This window comes from Siphateles boraxobius, unplaced genomic scaffold (assembly GCF_051911475.1).
Source record: "Siphateles boraxobius isolate OS27281-9 unplaced genomic scaffold, OSU_SipBor_1 6, whole genome shotgun sequence".
Taxonomy (NCBI): Eukaryota; Metazoa; Chordata; class Actinopteri; order Cypriniformes; family Leuciscidae; genus Siphateles; species Siphateles boraxobius.
Window position 1 is genome coordinate 24,946,224 of NW_027509186.1, and position 16,383 is coordinate 24,962,606.

Sequence of the window (16,383 nt, forward strand, 5' to 3'; positions counted from 1 at the left end):
CTACTATATAGTAGGGAGTATGCGTCTCAACATAGTGGTTTTTGCAAAAGTCTTTTTATGACAAAAGTTTATGCTGGCTCTTGGACTCCACCATACTTAACCCTTACAACCCTTCCTAAATACTCTTTACGCAACCACAATAAGAGTCAACATTCATAATATTCGAAGCAATAATCATACAGATATAATATTACACACAATTCTCAAACTTAACTTAATCACGTTAAATCATTAGTTATAAATCTGGAATAGTTCCAGCATCATGGCCCCTAATTGCCAATGGTTTTAACAATTCTAATAGTTAATTCAAAAGGAGCCATAGTTCACAAGAACAACAAAAAACAAAAACAAAAATTAGCATTTTAGCCCAGTTTCTTTGCAGTCCACTCTCACATAATGTCCATTAAGAAGAAGAATTTTTGCTAATAGGCCTCTTTAGGATGCTGTTCTTTGTCCTCACTTTAACCTGACACACATATCCTCTGTTGTCTGGGAATGTTTTCACTACTCGTCTTAAAAGCCAAGATTTCCATGTTGAAGCATCGTCAATGATGTGCACGATATCATCAGTCTTAAGATTTCAATTTTGTTCCACTTCTACCTCTTTTGTGAGATAGGGCTGTCACGATTCTCCAAAGCCTTGATTTGATTACATTTTCGATTCTAAGGTCACGGTTCGATTCGATTCTCGATTTTTTTTTTTTTTTTTTTTTTTTTAAGCACAGTTTCCTATGCAATTTTTAGACTAGACTTTTATGCAATATAATAATGACCTTTGTTCGCAATGTACCACACACTACATTGTCAAATTTAAAATATTTAATAACAACATAAATGTAACAATAACTTATATATTCAGTCAATCGGAAACTTAAGCAAAATAACCTGCCATCTGGTTTCTCTTTTGTAACTGCAGTCTTCTTCACAGAAGATGACATTCAAGTTCACAACAAAACAAACAAAAAAATTAAAACAGCCATGTCCATAGTCTTCTCTGAACAATTAGCCTAAGTGTCTTACACTATTTCCGAACAGTTGAACATATACCACACAGATAACTACTTTTTATCCCCTGAGAATGATGACTTTATTTTTTCATTCTTTCATGTTCTTCCTAAAGACGGATATGTTGTTTAGAGCTACTCTTTGAGTTGTCAAAAACACTAACATTTTTTTTATAATAGAACAAGACAAATGTAACATTTTTGCAGTTTCAAGTTCTTCTTACAGAGGGATATGGAAAGAGAACTGCTAAAATATTACTAAAATATTGCTAAAATACTGTCAAAATATTAAAGGGTCACTCCACCCATTTGCATTAAGCTTTCCATTGTTAGAAACACAGTTATACTATTGAATGGTCGTGCAACACTCTCTCATTTTCCCCTGAGACGAGAGAAATCCTCTATTTACCTTTTTCACTTCCTCCTACAATGACGCAAAAATCGTCATTTTACGTCATTGTTGGAGGAAGTGTAAGACGGGGGATTTCTTTAAAGACTACAAGCACTAGATCTCACCCTTTCAAACCCGCCCATAGGGGGCTGGACCTAATGCGCTAACAGACCAATCACAGATCAGTGCCAGTGCGTTTGATTTCACCGGCAGAAACTTTTTGAAAATATGGACGAAGGTACTGAATACGCAGACGGATGCATTATGGAGGATTGGGATTACACATAGTGTCAGCCATCTTTTTTGGAAGGTAAGCTAGCAGGCTCTTGTTCTGTGGAGAAAGCTGAGTAGTAACTTTAGGGGTTACCGTCCTCTTTTTCCCAGACACGTCCGGCCTTCAATGTCCGGGATTCAGCTTTTGCTTTCTGTGGTCGCCATTCATTGTTTACATGCACAGCTTTTGTTTCAATCTAACTGAATTCATTCTGATTGGTGAATCTGAAAGTAGTGTTTACATGAACGCTAAACAAGTGATCGGTTGATGTGCATTTTAACATTGCTAAGAAAATTCCCGCTCCTCCGTGAGAGATACGAGACCGGTGCGTCTCACAGGTGTCGATCATCAGTAATCCCGCCACCGGCCTCGCGTCGTTCTCCACACGGCCTTCACTCGTCCTGCTCGCCACAGTAAACATGATGAATGGCGACTGTAGAACGCAAAAGCCGAATCCCGGACATTTTGGGCAATCTCGAAACACATTTTCGGGCAGACTCACGGAGACTCACTAGTAGTCTAGACTTGTTTAACTACTGCGCTCTGTTACCGGTAGGCGTGGCCTCCTAGGGCAGCGAAGCAAGTGCATTCTGGGAGTTGTTGTCTTTAATCCACATAAGCCAAAAATACATTTTTTGTCTTTTCTCAGTCTAGAAAGCTCCAAATTCAAAAATAATTTCACATTTCTTATACATATATTACCCATTTTAAATACACATTCATCTTTCCAGAGGGGGAGTGACCCTTTAACTATTTACATTTCTATGGGCAGATGACAACTGTGATTTTTATATTTTCATATTCTTCTACACGCACATAGCAGAGCTTGCAAACTGTGGCTTATTTGTCGACAACGCAAACGTTGTCAACATAACTGACCGGAAATCCAAAATACTTCCACACTTCAGTGAAAGAGGAGGGGGTTCAAGTTCCGTCGATGGGTCTCCTGCATTTGCAGTTGCCATGCTTTATGTTGTGGCTGGCTGTAGCTAAGTTAGAGGACTCACAGCCTTTCAACACGTGTGGGTTTTTTTCCGCGGCGTGATGAGTTGTTCATGAACGATCTGTTCATTGCCTCTGTCGCGACAAATGAACAAGGACTCGGAAGGTAAAGTAATTATTTTTGTTCCCTGTAAATTATGTTTGACTGCATTATAATGATTTCTTAATTCAGAATATGATCAAGATTTCGTAGGTGGAAGTGTTTGGGGAATTTGCCTGTTAAAAGTATAACATTTAAAGGCCCTGAAATGAACGAAATGACTAGAAAAAATATTAGTTCATTTTGATGAACGAGATCGAACAAGAGAGTCAGTAAAATGATCAGAACTTCCCATCACGGCCGTGACATGGGGGCGTGGCAGCATCGAAGATTCCATTTTTTAATTCGAAGTTCGAGATTGTGACTTAATTTCAGTCGATTTCGATTTAAAATTGAAATCATGACACCCCTAGTTGGAGGTACTCTCTAATCCATCGTTTCTAGAAAAGGTTGCAGATACTGTACTTGCTTCCATCTTCTGGAATAGATGTCATCCTTCTGAAAGAGACCGAGAGGCAGTATAGGAATTTCTTTAATCTGAAGTAGGTGATTGGGGATGAAAGCTTCTGGATCCTTAGCATCCTCAGACACTGTGGTAATTTAGCGATCATTGAGTATGGCCCCCACTTCACAAAGATCAGTCTGTAGTAGGGATGGGACGATTACCGGTTTCACTATAAACCACAATAAAATGTACTGACGGTTGGTAATATCGTTTAAAATTCAATTATCATTATAACCGTGTTTGATTTTCACGATTTTAATAACTCACTATAAATCCTGTCCAGCCAGCAACTGTCTGACGCAGGCGCGCAATGTTGTTGGGTTTTTTTTTTTTTCTCGAGAAGGAATGGCGGAAGGCAGTGACCGTGCTCTGGAGATTTTTCAGCCTTTTAAGAGGACCAAATCTGAGGGATGGTCATATTTTGGCATTTACAAAAATCCTGAGGGAAACTTAATCGAGGATGGTCACCCTGTCTGCAGAACATGCACACAAAAAGTCGCTGCGATAGAGGAAACGTTAGGCTAAACACTTCAAATCTGCCGAGTCGTCCTGTGTGACCATCACACACTGTTGTAGCGAACACAAGGCAAGTTAACTTTAATCTCAATACTAAAACTACTTAATTAATAAGTAATTAATTATAATTACTTAAGGAAATAATTTAGCACAAAATGTTGTTTTGAGTTGAAATATTTTATCTCAGTCACTTGAAATAAACGAGAAGCTTCCACGAAGAAAAGTTCACAGCAAGTGGCTTTGAGCCATAGACGAACGAACAAGTTCAAACAAGACTATTAAGAGATAATAATGTATATTCATTGTACACTTATAACACTGATTTTTTTTACCACATAATTACGGGGACATATTGAATAGAGATTAATGTCTCTATTCTTACCTGTTAAATCCATTTTGTACAGCGTACAAAACTCGTCCAGACAAGATGATCACAACAGTATTATCAAATTCTGTAAACAATAAATCAACTCTGATTTCATTTTCAATGCAATCAAAAACGGATACGCAAGATGACAAGTTCTATTTGAATGAAATGAGAGCGCGTGTCCGTTGTGATACATGGATGTGCTCTGTGTTATAATCACAGAGGTTATAATGCGTTGCTATTGACGACGGTCGTTATAAGGAAGGAAATGCCACAGAATAGAATCTTACTTTAAAAAGTGCATAGAGCTGCTTGTTGTATTTGTTTGTTGATTCTCAAATATAAAACTTGTTGAAATGTTTTCGGTGTGAGCATCAGTTCTTTTTAAACACTTTAATCTTGTTTTAACAAAACCGTGATAATATTGATAATCACGATAATTTCGGTCACTATAATCGTGATATGAAATTTTCATACTGTCCCATCCCTAGTCTGTAGGGTCTGCTGTCTCAAGCCAGAATATAGAATATTTTTAAGGATTCGTATGATTCGTTCCCATACACCTTTAGAGGGTCTAAAGGGGGATTAAATGTCCACTTTACATTCTCTATCAGCAGTGTCTACTGTATCCTGTCTTGGTTGATATCAGCAAGTTCTTACTCTGCCCTGACAAGGTTGGTTCCATTATCAGAAATTATCTTTTAACTTGGCCTTTACAGATAAATCTCCTGAGGCCACAAATACAGGAATCTGTGTTCAAAGAATAAGCCATTTCGAGATGGATAGCCCTAGTGTTGTAGCAGGTGAAAATCACCCCAGATCTTTAGACGCGAGTTTTGACCCCTTTACCTCAATGGGACCAAAGTAATCGATTCCAACATGACTGAAATCCCATGTGGGATATTGTTTGTGTTGATTTATGTTTTTTGTTGAACGAGCACACTGAAGCAAATCCCTAACAACTTGCAACGAGTTGTATGGCAATAAAGTATTGAATTGAATTGAATTGAATTGAAATGTGGTAAGTCAGGTGTGATACAGCTCAGAGGTACGTCGGCCATCTTTTGCTCTATTGCAGATTCATGCCAATGCCTACAGAACAGGCAATTTCTGATGAATTTCTGGAAGTAGCATTACCTGTATTATCCAGGATCTCTTATAGAGCTTAGCAAGTAATTGGCTCCTACCACATTTTGTGAATGTGATCCATTAATAGTCTACACAAATGACTATCATTGGGTAAAAGGGCTGGGTGCTTGAACCCCTCTGGCATTGCCATCACTTCTGGAATTCAGTGTGGTTCCTTGAAATGAAGAGGTACATTCAAATACTACTGATTTTCTTTTTACTTTTATGTTAGATTACATGATTGGGAATATACCATACTCTACCATTGTTTCGGCTGAATTCCTTTTTTGGCACTTACTCTGCATGACCCTTTTTAAGGATATTACATATAAAGTTCCTGTATTCTGACAGGAATGCTTCATCCTCTCTAAACATTTTGAGTATACTCAAGGCTCATTGGTCTGATATCTTTTTTGTCAGGTAGGGTGAGGCTGGGTCTATGAAATGGAAGATTTATCTGGTAATGGTCATCCTGTTTCTTGATGTAGTTATTCACAATTTCCTGGAATCTTTTGTCCTCAAAGGAAAGTTCAGATTTCTCATTGTATGCTTGTTCTGAGAAGTTATTATTGTACTGCTCCTCAAGTAATTTATTCAGTTTAGCCACTGAGATTCCATTAGAGGACACGAATGGTCGTCCCTGTGCATCTGTGGGTAGGTTGCCAGTTGAACATCTTTCAGGTATGACCATTTCTTCATATCCTATTCCCTGTGTATATTCTCCTGACCAATAGGAATTGACCCTTGTGTGAAATTTTTGGGCAATTCTATGAAGTAGTTGCTGCCCAGTTGGTTTACTTCTAAGCCACTCAACCTAAAGGTTTTTATTGGCTTCTCCTGCCCAATTGTTCTGAGCAAAATCTCCGATCGTTTGCAAGCTATATTCAGCTGTCTCAGAATGTGGCTGAGCTTCCAGGGTTTAAAAACGTGCATGTCTGAAACACTCTACTACCCTTGGAGGCTTTCACTTTTACTGGTATGATTGCAAGTTTACAATCGGCTGTGCCGGCCCCTTTATGCTCTGTAGCTACCACAGCCATGTATTTAACTTTTGTAGTATTGTCCTCTTTCTTGTGCTTGTCAATTAGTGGATAAGGTGAGCCTCTATTAAATGAAGTGTTTCTGATGTGCAACACCAAAGGATGTTTCACCAAAGCAAATTTGTCAGGTGAGATGCTTTTTGCAAGCTTTTGTCAGATGTCCCTTTTTTTGAGGCAAACAAAACAAAGACCATTTGTTCTTAAAGGGGTCATATAATAAGTTAATATGAATCTTTAGAGTCTAAATGAAAACTTTGTAATATACTTTTATTAAAAATTCTCATTAGTATTGTAAGAAAACACTAATTTTACCTGGTCAAAAACAGCTCTGTTTTGAGCACGCCGTTTCAGTGCTTATGCCTTTAAATGATAATGAGCTTTGCTCACTCCGCCCCTCTGTTCTTTGGGGCGTCTTGACACAACGCACGTGGAGTGTTGCCTTGACATTGGTAAAATTTGAGGGTATATTTTGGAACAAGAATGGCAGTGGGAAACTCAAAATGCTTCGAAACTTACTTCTAATCAAACAGCAACTACACTCACAATGACACAAGCTGTCCAGCAGAGGATAGATACAGGCACAGAAAAGCTAGAAATTCTAACATCACTAGTATTGATCTCGGTCCTGTCCTGCTAAGACAACGCAATCTGGCTGATCTATTTGTGACTCAGCAGAAACAAGTCTCACTTCCTACAAGGGAGATTCCAGTTTTCAGTGGTGATCCTCTGGAATATAGGCCATTCATGAGGAGAAAACAAATAGCAGCCAAAACTGATTGTATTATCTAGAGCAGTAGACCACAGCTGAACTAGGGAACTAATTCAAAGCTGTCTCTACATGAACGCAAACAGAAGTTATGCTGAAGCCAAACGTCTCCTAAAGCGCCACTTTGGAGATGCATTTCAAATTGCCAGTGAATATATGCAGCACCCTCTGAGAATAGTTTGCATAACTAGATAATTCTTTCCCATCATCAGAACGAATATTACACCATCTCAGAGCCTTCTCCAAAGTGCTGATTTAGGAAACGTTTTGACCTTAGCATATTTACTGGATGATTTCATCACATAAATGCAGCCTTGGTGAGAATAAGCGACGACTTAAAAACCTTAAATAATTTAATAAAATGTTAATGTAGCAAGTTTTGAAAATGTATTAACTATTTAATATATTTCTTAATTTTAAGTCATTAACCTTTTCTTCTATTTCTATATATATATTTTTTTTTTTTCATAATCTGGTAGTTTTAGATTTGGACACCATTACATAGGTGTATGCATTATAGTTATATCCTTTAATAGGATTTATAATGGTTGCTTTTATTTCTACAGTTATCAGCCAATGCTATTAAGCTGTGAGTGGTTTTAGGTTGTCCCACACATCTTATAAGCTTTAAACCTGATTGTCATATCAATTCTATTTTATTTATATTTTTTTGGAGTATCATATTTGTCAACATTGAAAAAAAATGCTCTTCCTAAATCACAGCTTCTCACCAGGGTCTAACCATTTCATAAAACATGACTGCTATCTTCCTCTAGCCTACCAGCAATCGGCCATCCATCCCAATGAGTAGCCAAACAGATTTGCAGTGTGTTCTTTTTTCTTGCACATTGACATTTCCATCTTTAACATATTTGCATCAAATGTAATATCACAGTCATCAGGCTGTTTTGGGCTAAAGCACTTTTTCTAATTTCATAATGCTTGCACATCCCTTTAAGCCCAGCACAGCCATTACTTAAAGAACACATTCTCTCCTTAATGTCGCATAGTCCTTTTGTGATGAGAGCTCTAAAGCTTAGGGTGGGGTGCAGGTGTTTTTAAAGGCTCTGCAAAATAGCATTTCACACACCATGGCTTTGTTCAACAGCATCATAGCCGTGCGGTTAACATGCGCATCTTGCTTCTCTTCAGAGGTGCCAGACATGGACTGCTGCATGGAGTGTTTAATTACATCTATTGAGGTGTGAGTGTACGAAGCACCCTGATTACACCTCTGACCCTCCTCGCCTCCCGCAGAAACGTGATATTACCACCACTGAATGCTTTAAGATGTACATTAAGAATTAGGAGTGAATATGACTAATCTTGGTGATGACTACATCATATTTGCAGAATGAGATCCAATAGTTTTAGTTTTTTTGAAAATAGTGCATTTTGCTCTAGCACATCACTTCCCCACAAAATATGATGTGCATTTCATAGCATTTTTGTTTTCGGCAACCATTTTTAAGGTGAAGGCAAGGGCTGTCACAAAGACATAATTCCTATCTTCCTCTGAACCAGGCTAGAACTTTTTGTTCAATACTCTGCTGATTTTTGCACGTATGACGTTATTGTATGTGTAATTCTGATTTCAAGGTTATAATTATGGCCAGTGACAGAAGAAAGAAGAAAATACAAACATGACCCAGATGTTTTCTGCTACATCTGTGGGTGTTTTACTACCTTCAAACAGTGACCGTAAATTAAAGATTTTGAGAAAACAAAATTTTCCACAGATTGCAAGTTAAATTACATTTTGAATATTTCTTTTTGTCATCAAAACAAGACATTTGACTGCTTTTGTAATTTTGGTAAGTGCATTAAAGCTTTTATATATATATATACATATATATATATATATATATATATATATTTCTACATTAACTCTTTCACTGCCAGCTTTTTTTTTTTTTTTTTTTTTTTTTTTTTTTTAGTTGCCAGCGCCAGCATTTTTGATCATTTTCACAAACCTTTCATGGCCCCCAGAATATTTTGTTGTATGAATATCTGAACATACAATATATTAAAAGAACAGTGCCTCTGCTTTTAAACAAACAAACAGAAAATATATATTATATTCTAGCTTCATGTATTCTTTTTTATCAACACTTGAATGGGTAAGAATGTGGTTAAGCAACATTTTATTTTTGTCAAAGACTAGGTCCGGATCGGATTGAGAATGATATAGATTGAGTAGATTGTGTCCATCAACACCCTCAAAGCACAGTCCTATACCTTTTCCTGGGTCAACATTTCAGTAACGTTAGGCAGTTTTAATTTATATGCTATTATCTTACAGATGCGTAAGCAGCAATGCTTCTATCACTCGTTTCTGCTGTTGCTTCGCTTGTTTTTGGATCCAGAGTTTGCATGACAGACGGAATTTTCCGCCAATCCATGTTTTCACTATGGCGGCGAAAGAGTTAAAACATTTTTGAAAAACCAACAGCAGCTGGTGCTTCATTGTGTTTCTTTGCATGGTTTCATTCAGCACTAATGAATTGAGAAGAGGCTATGTGGTATGTTTTCAAGAATGGCTATTAGCTGCCCCCCTGTACTTTTTTGTCTATAACCCCCCACTAAACCTCATCCCTCCCACAGGCTCAACTTTAAAGACCCAGAGGCTGTTCGGGCTCTCACATGCACCCTGTTGAAAGAGGATTTTGGCCTAACCATCGAGATCCCTCTGGAACGGCTCATTCCCACTGTGCCGCTCCGCCTTAACTACATCCACTGGGTGGAGGACCTGATTGGGGGACAGGGGAACCCACGGAGGGGCATCGACATTGGTATGCCAGCTCAGACTCACTGGTGTTATCCTGTTAATGCTCTTTGCGGTCCCGCAGGCTGGTGGAACGGGGTTTGGCAGGTGCTGCTTATTGGTTTACACACACACACACACACACACACAGGCTGGAGGAGAGTAAGACAGTGCTGGCAGTCGCATGCCACCAGATCCTCTGGATTAAAATATTCCACCATCGTCACATCCATCCTCCCTGTCCTGTCTCTATAAATACTTTAGCAACTATACGGAAAAGTCTCTGAAATGTTGTGTCTTTATTTCGTCTCCTTGAAAGCATTGGTTTTGCATCCATACACATTCAGATGGACGTCTTTGGCCGTTTTGTCAGATTGTGTGAGTGGTATAGTTGTGGCTCTGCTGATTGGGTTAGATTGCAGATGGAAGACCTTTGTCAACTATGGGATGATATTAGTGGTGTTAGTGTCACACACATGATGAATAACCCCAAATCTCTTTTATTCAGACCTTATGGGTATCATCTTTGTTCAGGTCTGATAAATTTCAGTCCATTTTAAGGCCTGCTGACTGGATAATGGATGGCCATAGCGGTCCTGCCTCAGTCTAACTGCATTATATTCATACGTCACTCTGTCAGGCAGTCGCTTGCACTTCATATTATCATACTAATACTTACTTGAGAGTCCTAACGTTTAGTAGTAAAATTTTGTTTGTGTAACAATTTCATTTGGAATTGCTATTGTAATTTTTTTTAATTCCATATGTTTTGCAGCAAAAAATACAAAAATATAGCATGCATCAAAGCATTTGTAGTATAGCTGACTAGTGAATTATCTTCATATTTTTATATGTAAATGGCTCAGGTATTTATTCAGGTTTTATTGTACTGAATTTTTTATTTAATAGTATTTTATTTATTTATTTGCATGTTTTATTAATTTCATTGTATTTTATTTTATTATATTGTATTTTTTATTTTATTTTATTTCATTTTGTTATTACTTTTTTTTATCAACATCCATCCAGAAATACAGTTAGGAGTATCAACATAACATCTGATTTCTCCTTTCCTAGATGACAAATTTAGTTAACTAATAAGTTGCACAGTGAATACTCATCCCTGTTAACTAGACTCAGAATGCTCCCTCATTCTGTGCTCAGTTTTGATACAATAACAAAGTATTCACAATTTTTTGAATCTCACTTTTGATCTGAAGTGTCGTCACTACATGAAGAATATGTTTACATAAAGACTCAGGCAGATCATATTTCATTTATATTTAAGCTTGTGATATGATGGGTTTTGGCTGTGTGCAGGTACTGGTGCTTCCTGTATTTATCCCCTGCTTGGAGCCACAATGAATGGCTGGTTCTTCCTCGCCACAGAAGTGGATGACATCTGCTTTAATTATGCGAAGAAGAACGTTGAGCAAAACCACCTGGCAGAGCTCATTAAAGGTAGGTATGGTTTGTGTGATGCAGTGAGAGAGCTTGACAGTTTTATATGTAATTTAACCCTCTGAACCGCTTAAATGTGTGTGTTGCAGTGGTAAAGGTGCCCCAAAAGACTCTGCTGATGGATGCGCTAAAGGAAGAATCCATTGTCTACGATTTCTGCATGTGCAATCCTCCTTTCTTTGCCAACCAGTTAGAAGCAAAGGTACATTCAGCTCCAGTGTTTCAACAGACATTACCTACCACCCCCAGCCCCCCTCCCTCCCTCCAGCAATATCTATCTCTTTGTGCACATGACAATAGCTGTTATCCATTCATTCTTCCATTTCTTCCCCTTTTTTCTGTAATTTCCATCAGGGGGTGAATTCGAGAAACTCCCGCAGACCTCCGCCCAGCTCCATCAACACAGGGGGTGTCACTGAGATCATGGCAGAGGGTGGAGAGCTGGAGTTTGTGAAAAGGATCATCCATGACAGTCTGCAACTAAAGAAGAGGCTTAGGTCTCACACACACACACAATCACAAATAGGACCACCCTAAATAAAAAGTATAGTTAAAACTGATATATATATATATATATACATATACATATACAGTGAGGGAAATAATTATTTGATTTATTTTGAAGGAATAAAGGGTCTGTAATTTTTATGGTAGGTTTATTTTAACGGATAGAGACAGAATATCAACCAAAAAATCCCGAAAAAATACACATTATATAAAGGTTATAAATTGATTTGTATTTCAGTAAGTGAAATAAGTATTTGATCCCCAAGCAAAACATGCCTTAGTACTTTGTGTAGAAACCTTTGTTGGCAAGCACAGAGGTAAGACGTTTCTTGTAGTTGGTAACCAGGTTTATACACATCTCAGGAGGGATTTTGGTCCATTCCCTTTTTTACAGATCCTCTCTAAATCCTTAAGGTTTTTTTGGCTGTCGCTTGGCAACTCAAAATTTCAGCTCCCTCCACAGATTTTCTATAGGATTACGGTCTGGCTAGGCCACTCCAAAACCTTATTGTGCTTCTTCTTGAGCCACTCTGTTGTTTCCTTGGCGGTATGTTTTTGGTCATTGTCATTCTGGAAGACCCATCCACGACTCAACTTTAGTGTTCTGGCTGAAGGAAGGCGGTTCTCGTCCAAGATTTGACAGTACATGGCCTCCATCCATCACCCCAAGACGTCCTGTACCCTTACCAGAGAAACAGTCTCAGAGCATAATGTTTCCACCTCCGTGCTTGATTGTAGGGATGGTGTTCTCAGGGTCATAGTCAGCATTTCTTTCCCTCCAAACACGGCGAGTTGAGTTGATGCCAAAGAGCTCAATTTTGCTCAACCACAGCACTTCCTCCCAAGCCTTCTCTTAATCATTAGATGTTCATGTGCCGCCTTGAGCAAGGGGTACTTTGCGGGCGCTGCAGGATTTCAATCCATTGCGGCGTAGTGTGTTACCAATGGTTTGCTTGGTAACTGTGGTCCCAACTGCCTTGAGATCATTAACAAGCTCCTCCCGTGTGGTTCTGGGCTGATCCCTCATTTTTCTCATGATCATCCTTACCACATGAGGCGAGATCTAGCATGAAGCTACAAACCGAGGCCGATTGATTTTCCATTTTGTATTTCTTCCATTTCTGAATAATCACAACAACAAAAGTCTCCTTGTCATCAAGCTTCTTGCTGATGGTCTTATCTCAAATATAATATCAAATATCTCACTGGATTACTACAATTAATGGCAAAATAAATATTTGTAAATGTAAAGTGATATTTCCTATTGACAGACTAGAGCAAAATATATAAATAACTGACTTAAAACCATTTTATTCTAGTGAAAAGAATAAGACTTCTACAGTACTATATATATATATATATAGAGAGAGAGAGAGATTATTTTACACATTATTCACTTAAATTCATTCAGACATTTTTTTAAACAGTAAATGTGCACTATGAAACTCAAACTTCTGTTAATAATCCAAAATGGCCTTGTATTAATTCTCAAAATGGCCAAATAGCAACTGATAGATCCGTTTGGCACCAATGTCAACGCATGAGGGGCTGTGAGGATCATAATGAGAAGGGAATAAACAGCCACATGTGTCCAGGTCTGTAGAGGAGGTGTTTTATACTGAGAGCCACAGAGGGAAAGGAGCCACGCTGATAAAAGGGGTAGGGCAGATGGATCATGGGATGGCTCTGTCACACAGAGTTTGCGTAATTAATTGACAAGGAAAGTAAATAATTACCCGAGGCGGTATCCGGGCACCCGATGGGAGCAGCTGTGTATGTGACTGGGGCAGACGACGAGCATCCCCCCCCCCCCTCCCCTCCCCCCCCCCCGTGCCAGGACTGTCAGTGGAGCGCTGGAGTGAGGCGGAGGGGCAGCAGAGCAACCAACATTAGCTCTGATTAACCATGTCATGAGTTGAGGAACGTGGTTGTGTGTGTGTATAGAAAAGTTGAATGGTATCTTTTAATTTTCACTGTTTGCATGAGATATCACGTGTAGTTTTAAACATTTGAGTGTTTTATGCATTTTCTGCATGTATTGAGAATTGACTGGTGACCGCAGGGAAAGCTGGGCTCTATTCCATCTCGCTGCTACTAGCTCCCTCTCTCATGGGTTCAGACTATGCAAGCAGACTGTTGTAAAAGCGGTGTGTGTGTGCGTCAGCAGGTGCCCATAGAGCCAGCCAGGCATTCTGATTGGCCCTCTGAGATGCTTCTTCCTCTCCAGCCCCTCAGATCTGTAATTACTGCCAGTCTTCCTCCAGCCCCTCCTGTCTCTCTTACATCCTAAATACAACTCTGATTTTTCCTCATGCCAAACAATCTGTGCTATTGAAATTGTAATTGTTACTACTTCCTCCTCAGGGCCTGATAATTAAAGAAAATGCGTAAACCCCCTTTTCAAGCCCTGATATATGCTGGAGTACCCTATTATTAATGGAGCGTGCCATGTGCTGGGGTACCACACAGCCTCCCTCCACTCCAGTTTGGAGAACATGTGTGGATATTAGGGCTCTTTAATATTTTATCACACAAAATGAAACGATTGTCAGGCCCCTAAGGCTCCATATGCAGTGTAATGTGTGTTCATCTATGCTCCCTCATTCTTGTGCTAGATTGCCCCTTGATAAACCAAAACCGCCGCCCAACAAAAGTCAGTCTGCAGTAGTCTTTACACGACTGTCTGTTAGTTGGTAAAGTCAGCATGGAGTTATAATTGGTCCTGTGTACTCTTTATCATGTCTTCTGTGCACAATTCATCCAAGCGTTTTCTTAAGAAAAAATGTCTGTACTTGTTCCACCTCTGACACTATTTGACTTTTCAGTGACGCCAGCTTGACCTCACACACTATGGTTTAATATGCTAATATTACTCAAACGTTTTGAGCTTTTAATAAAATGTAAATTCTTACTTTTTCCGGTCAAGTAGGTTCACGTAGAGGTTTTCATGGGACAATGTGAATGTCTCGATTTAAATTTAAAGTGACAAGATAGTCTATGTTTTAGACTACTATTTATTCTTATCCAAAATGAGGCAATGTAAGCATTATGGAGCACTAAACGCTCTCATGTAATGTCTGTTTCACTCATACTAGAAGCCGGAGGGCGCCCTCACGCAGAAAGTCTAAAACGTACTCATAGAAGTAATAACCGTTTCAAGAAACCCCTTATATGAACAACGGCATCCAGCTATTGCTGGAGCTGAATAGAAAGCAGAAACGCTTTGACTGATGAAATGTGAAGACAATAAACACATGGTTACAACATTATATGGTTTGGGCTTTTGAAGCCATCTCTGGGTATTTTCATAACAATAAATTACATGAATAATTTATTAATGCCATATAATAATGCCATGCTACTTGACATAACCTTTATTACAGTATTCTTATTCTTTGGAAAAAATGCCTCAAGTGACTTTAAAAAGCACATGCCATTACTTTTTTAACATTGTATAAAATCCATGAACTAGATAATAGATATTAGTTAACTATAATAGATTATAGTTAAATGACTAAAAACTATATATGTATATATATATATATATATATATATATATATATATATATGAATTAAATGTATCTATAATTAAAAATTGTAAATATAGTTTTTAAATTATATGAACTCATAAAAGCTGCATGTATAACGTATAAAATAATGATTAAAATGTTGATCAAAATGGAATATATTTATTGTATATATTTTACACAATAGTGTAAACGGCATTAATAGAAATAACGATGGATTTGAAGAAGAAATGTTACCATTAAAATTCACTTGAAAGTGAACTTGACCTTCAGCCACCACGTTCTCCCCACATACTCATTAAAAATGTGTGCCATCTGTCTGTTCTCTATAATGAACAAATTTGTGTTTACGTCTGGCTATATTCTGATAAGTAAGACCCACTTTTCACAATCCAATCCTTCCTGATGAATACGATTAAATATTGCCCTACATTTACTCATTAAATATCCTGTTTTAACTCATAAATGTCACATTACAGACATAAAATGTCTTCATGTTGACCTTTAAGGTTTTCTTCAGTGTTTAAAAGCAAGATTCTGCCAATTTAGAAATCAAATGAGCTAAAAAATTAAGATTGGAGTACCAATCATCCATAGACCGTGTTATCCTCCTCCTCCTCTCTGTGGGTACTGTCTGATGAAGCCTCCTCTTTTTTTATAATGTTGGATTTGCATTGATTTTAGTCTCATGCGCAACATCAAAGCTCCCTGTCAAAGTGGGGGTTTTAATTAATCATTGAGCCTCATATCTTAAAAATATAAAGAGTAGCCCAACTGACCGTTCCCACAGAGCGAGCCCATATTCAACCCACGGCTCTGAGTCCTGTGGTTTATTTGATGTGCTCCCCTGGATCAGGTGTCCTGGCTGGTGGTTTCACAACTCCTTTTTTTTCTGTCTACAGGTGGTACAGTTGCATGCTGGGAAAGAAGTGTAGCCTGGCACCTTTGAAAGATGAGCTGCGGAAACAAGGGGTACGTTTTTCTTGGATCACTTTGTACTCTTGCAATGCTGAAAAAATAAATCGGAATGGACTGATTCATTAAATGTCTGATAAATGGCCAATATTAAAGTTCCATACTGTTTTGCGTAT

General features: G+C 38.3%; 1 protein-coding gene across 5 annotated transcripts in view; it reads left to right on the forward strand.

The window, feature by feature from the left end:
• mettl16 (methyltransferase 16, N6-methyladenosine) overlaps positions 1 to 16,383 on the forward strand; it is a 42,820-nt gene that overhangs the window by 13,624 nt on the left and 12,813 nt on the right. For all 5 annotated transcript variants that reach the window (XM_077208323.1, XM_077208328.1, XM_077208326.1 and 2 more), the window contains 5 exons: positions 9,638 to 9,825; positions 11,118 to 11,258; positions 11,348 to 11,460; positions 11,613 to 11,755; positions 16,195 to 16,264. In XM_077208323.1, the coding sequence (XP_077064438.1) occupies positions 9,638 to 9,825; positions 11,118 to 11,258; positions 11,348 to 11,460; positions 11,613 to 11,755; positions 16,195 to 16,264 (655 nt within the window). The remainder of the gene's footprint in view (positions 1 to 9,637; positions 9,826 to 11,117; positions 11,259 to 11,347; positions 11,461 to 11,612; positions 11,756 to 16,194; positions 16,265 to 16,383) is intronic.